This window comes from Nicotiana tomentosiformis, chromosome 9, assembly GCF_000390325.3.
Source record: "Nicotiana tomentosiformis chromosome 9, ASM39032v3, whole genome shotgun sequence".
Classification (NCBI taxonomy): Eukaryota; Viridiplantae; Streptophyta; class Magnoliopsida; order Solanales; family Solanaceae; genus Nicotiana; species Nicotiana tomentosiformis.
The window spans coordinates 38,033,361-38,038,992 of record NC_090820.1 but is presented as its reverse complement, the minus strand read 5'-3'; the positions used below and the strand labels follow the sequence as shown (position 1 = coordinate 38,038,992).

Sequence of the window (5,632 nt, the reverse complement as noted above, 5' to 3'; positions counted from 1 at the left end):
CGCCTGATTTAACGTCGCGACACGATGCAGATTACCAATCATTTGAAATGAAGAACCGCCACAATATGGCCATCATCAACCTTGCCAAGATAATATTTAACCCGGTGCCCATTGACTCTAAACACCTCATCATTCTTATTTTTCAAATCTAGAACACCAAAGGGGGTTACATTCACCACTTCAAAAGGGCCACTCTATTTTGACTTCAACTTGCCCGGAAACATCTGTAACCGGGAATTGAACAATAGCACAGGATCACCCTCTTTAAATTCCTTGTTGTGGATGTACTTTTCATTGAGGTACTTCATCTTTTCCTTGTAAATAGACGAGCTTGTGTAGGCATGATACCGGAATTCATTAAGCTCATTCAATTGTGACATCCTTAGATTTGCCGCGACATCCTATTCAAGGTTCAACTTCTTCAAAGCCCACATGGCCTTATGCTTAAATTCTACCAGAAGATGGCATGCCTTCCCAAACACTAACCGGTATGGAGACATCCCGATCAGTGTTTTGTAGGCCGTTCTATAAGCCCAAAGAGAATCATCAAGTTTTCTTGATCAATCCGTCTGGTTGGCATTGACTGTCTTTGACAAAGTACTGTTTATCTTTCGGTTAGAGACTTCAACTTGTCCGCTTGCTTGAGGATGGTAGGGAGTTGATACTTTGTGAATGACACCATACTTTGTGAGTAAGGTATCAAAAGCCTTGTTGCAAAAATGCGAATCCCTATCACTAGTAATGGCTCTTGGGGTACCAAACCTCGTGAAGATGTTCTTTTTCAAGAATGCCACCACACTTATTGCTTCATTGTTGGACAAAGAAATGGTCTCAACCCATATAGATACATAATCCACCGCAACTAGAATGTAGGTGTTCCCACAAGAGCTAACAAACGGACCCATAAAATCAATACCCTACATATCGAAGATATCTATCTCCAAAATAGTGGTGAGAGTCATTTCATTCTTCTTTGAGATCCCACCGGCCCTTTGGCATTCATCACACCGCTTGACAAGCTCACTAGCATCCTTGTAGAGAGTAGGCCAATAGAATCCACAACTCAAAACTTTTGCCGCCGTTCTTGCTCCACCATGGTGACCATCATACGATGAAGAGTGTCAAGCCTCAAGAATACCCATTTTATTCTTCCTCCGGCACACATCGTCGGATCACATCATCGGTACATATTCGGAAAAGATACGGCTCATCCCAATAATAGTCAAGGCAATCCCGTTTGAGCTTCTTCCTTTGGTTTGAAGAGAACTAATTCGGTACAATGCCACTCACAAGATAGTTTGCTAAGTCGGCGAACCATGGCATCTCGGTCATTGAAACGATTAGGAGTTGCTCGTCAGGAAATGAATCATTGATCTCAAGGCCGTCATGTGGCCTCCCCTCCTCCAATCGGGACAAGTGGTCCGCCACTTGATTCTCGCTACCCTTGCGGTCTTGAATCTCTAGATCAAACTCTTGCAATAGAAGCACCCACCGCATCAACCTTGCCTTAGAATCTTTCTTGCTCATCAAATACCGAAGCACCGTGTGGTCGGTGTGAACAATCACCTTTGTACCCATCAAGTATGGGCAGAACTTCTCCAAAATAAAGACATTATAAAGGAGCTCTTTTTTTGTCACTCTGTAGTTGACTTGGGCATCATTCATGGTCTTGCTGAAATAATAGACCGGATGTAAGCTTTTGTTGATACGTTTCCCCAACACCTCTCCAACCGCCACATCACTTGTGTCACACATGAGCTCAAAAGGAAAGCTCCAATCCAGTGTGGTAATAATAGGAGTAGTAGTCAACTTGAACTTAAGCAACTCGAATGCTTTCATGCAATCTTCATTGAAATAGAACTTGGCATCCTTCTCCAAAGGTTTACACAAAGGGTTCACCACTTTGGAACAATCTTTGATGAATCGGCGATAGAACCCCGCATGACCCAAGAAGCTCCTCACTCCCTTCATGGATGTAGGGGGCAGTTTGGATATCACTTTAATTTTGGCTTTATCAACCTCAGTACCATACTTTGAAATCTTGTGACCGAGGATAATGACTTCCTCGACCATGAAGTGACATTTCTCCCAATTCAAAACCAAGTTAGTTTCCTCACATCTTGCCAATACCTTGTCCAAGTTGTTCAAGTAATCATCAAAAGAATTCCCAATAACGGAGAAATCATCCATGAATACCTCAAGAATTTCTTCCAACATATCGGTGAAAATAGCCATCATACACCGTTAAAAAGTCGTCGGTACATTACATAACCCAAATGGAATCCTCGAGAATGCAAAGGTACCTTATGGACAAGTGAAAGTGGTCTTCTCTTGGTCCTCAGGAGCAATAAGAATCTGATTTAGCTGGAGTATCCATCCAGGAAGAAATAAAAAGCACGTCCGGCCAACCTATCCAACATTTGATTAAGAAATGGAAGCGGAAAATGATCTTTCCGAGTGACTTTGTTGAGCTTCCTATAGTCCATGCACACTCTTCATCCGGTGACAGTTCTTGTGGGGGATCGATTCATTCTTGTCATTAGTTATCACAGTTATACCCTCTTTCTTTGGGACACATTGCACCGGAGAAGTCCATGAGCTATCGGAAATGGGGTAAAAAACCCCGGCATCCAACCACTTTATGATCTCCTTCTTGACCACCTCTTGCATTACTTCATTTAGCCTCCTTTGATGTTCAATGGAGGGTTTGGCACCCTCCTCCAATATAATCTTGTGCATGCAAAAGGCGGGGCTTATGCCCCGGATATCTGCCAAGGTCCATCCGATTGCTCTTTACCTCCTTTGTAGCACCTCTAATGTGGACTCTACCTGTATGTTAGTCAAACAAGAAGAAAGGATAACCGGTAAAGTAGAAGAAGGGCCAAGGAATTCATATCTGAGATGCGGAGGCAATGGATTTAACTCCAAAGTGGGAGGCTCCTCGATTGAGGGCTTTGTTGGAGGAGTCTTTCGGTTTTCAAGATCCAAAGATAGCTTGTGGGGCTCATAAGTTCACTACCCCATCCCTTGCAATGCATTAACACACTCCAAATAGCCTTATTTCTCCTCCTCATCATCAAGGTTGAGCAATACGACTTCTAAATTATCATTAACATTCATTGTGACACTAGCATCATCAATAATTACTTCGGTCACTAATTCCACGAATGAACAAACTTCATTGCTATTTGGTTGCCTTATCGATTTGCACACATGGAAAACCACCTTTTTGTCTCCCACCCAGAAAGTGAGCTCATCGGCTTCCATATCAACAAGAGCCTTGCCCGTAGCAAGGAAAGGTCTACCCAAGATAATAGGCACCTCGTAGTCAACCTCACAATCAAGGATCACAAAGTCCGCTGGAAGGATAAACTTATCAACACAGACTAACACATCATCAATAATTCCCAATGGCCTCTTCATAGTCCGATCCGCCATTTGCAACCTCATAGATGTGGGTATTGGTTTCCTAATTCCCAAAGTTTTGAACACAGAGTAGGGCATCAAGTTGATACTTGCCCCCAAATCACATAAAACTTTGGAAAAATCGGCGCTCCCAATAGTGCAAGGGATTGTGAAAGCACACGGATCTTCCAATTTCGGAGCCATTGAGTGCACAATAGCACTCACTTGATGTGTCATCTTGATAGTTTCACAATTCATCGACCTCTTCTTGATGACCAAGTCCTTCATGAATTTTGCATAACCCGGCATTTGTTCCAATGCCTCAACCAATGGTACATTGATAAACAAACTCTTCATCGTGCCAATAAACGTTTTGAATTGGTTCTTACTATTTTGCTCTGCAAGCCTTTGAGGGTATGAAGGATGAGGCCTTGGCATTGGTACCTTAGCCTTTGGCTATACTGGTTTCGGTATGTCAATCACGTGCTCCCTAGACGGGTTCACCTCCACATTGAGCATCGGATGTGGGTCCATTATTTGTTTAGCCGAGCATTTGCAACCTCAATTAGCCGAGCATCGGAGAAAAATGCCGACTTCGAGATTTTCACGTGCTCTGATCTTCCATTTGCAAGCTCATAGATGTGGGTCTCCTCCACATTTTCATCAATATTAATTCTCACTTCGTCATTATCTTGAGTCACATTGCTTGGAATTTCATCTTCTTGAATCACAATATCATCATCCACAATTCTTCTTTGATTTAAGGTGGTTGCATCTCCACGTTTTCCACTTCTCGTAGTCACGAACATAGCATGTACCGTATTATTCTCACCCTTTGGGTTCACCACCGTATTACTTGATAGTGTCCCCTTAGGACGAGTGTTCAATGCTTGTGAGAATTGGCCAAGTTGAACCTCCAAATTGCGGATTGAAGTATTGTGGGAGGCTAATTGAGCATCGGAGTCGGTATTTTTCTCCAGCATTTGTTTGAACATATTTTTAATCCTTCCCATCTCATTGTTAGAAGAGCTTGGGCCCTGAACAGGATATGGAGGTGGATTGCTCGGTTGTTGTAACATCGGGGGCCTTTGAAAACCCGACCCCCGGTTGTTGTTGTTGTTCCACCCTCCTTGATTACCTCCCCAATTACTTTGATTGTTGCCACCCAAATTGCCTTGGTTTCCTTGATTATTCCAATTGCCTTGATTATTGTTCTTTCCCCAATTACCTTGATTTTTGTTGCCACCACTCCAATTGCCTTGGTGCCTTGGTTGTTCCAATTTCCTTGATTTCCCTGTGATCTCCATTGTTGTTGATTTTGAGCATTGTTTCTTTGACCTTGATAATTGTTGATGTATTGCACTTGTTCTTCTTGCTCATTATACGAATCACCTTGGTCATACCCACTATTATCTTGCATGAATTGTTCTGGATGACTTTGCCCTTATTGACCTTTTTGTCGTCTCTTGTTCATCATCATATTTACACCTTACATCGCATTCACTTGTTTCGGTCCTTGAACTTGTTGCAGCTGAGCTTTGGCCAATTGGTTCATTGTGGTTGTTAACTCTACGATAGCTTGCCCATGATCATGTAGTTCCTTTTGTAGGTGAATGATATTGGGGTCACCTTGCGGAACATTGGCCCTACTTTGCCATGCTAATGAGGTATCCGCCATCTTATCCAAAATTCACAAGCCTCAGCATAAGGTGTGTTCATGAAATTTCCACCGACAAGTTGGTTGACCACGCATTGATTGGTAGTATTGATCCCCCTATAGAAGGTTTGTTGAATCATGGTCTTAGTCATGTCATTATTCGGGCACTTTTTCACCATAGTGCGGTACCTCTTCCATATCTCGTGCAACGGCTCATTGGATTCTTGTTTGAATGCTAGAATCTAGTCTCTAAGGGTAGCCAAATGCCCGGGAGAAAAGTACTTGGCAATGAATTTTTCCTCCAATTCATCCCATGTATGGATAGAATGATTGGGCAATCTCACTAGCCAGTCCAATCCTTTTCCCCGTAAAGAAAAGGGAAATAGCCTCAACCTCAGCGCATCCTCAAAAACATTAGTTTGCTTGCTCCCCCAACAATTATCGACGAACCCCTTGAGATGCTTGTAAGCATTTTGATTTGGAGCTCCGGTGAAGAATCCCCGTTGATCAAGTAGTATAAGCATCACGTTGGTGATTTAAAAGTTGTCCGCCCTAATGCGGGGCAGGATT

The 5,632-nt window shown here is 42.8% G+C and overlaps 1 protein-coding gene across 1 annotated transcript; it reads right to left on the bottom strand.

Moving 5' to 3' along the window:
- Positions 1 to 3,057: 3,057 nt before the first annotated feature.
- Positions 3,058 to 3,843, bottom strand: LOC138898613 (uncharacterized). The gene has a single exon (XM_070184692.1). The coding sequence runs from the start codon at positions 3,841 to 3,843 to the stop codon at positions 3,058 to 3,060; it is 786 nt and encodes a 261-aa protein (XP_070040793.1).
- Positions 3,844 to 5,632: the final 1,789 nt, after the last annotated feature.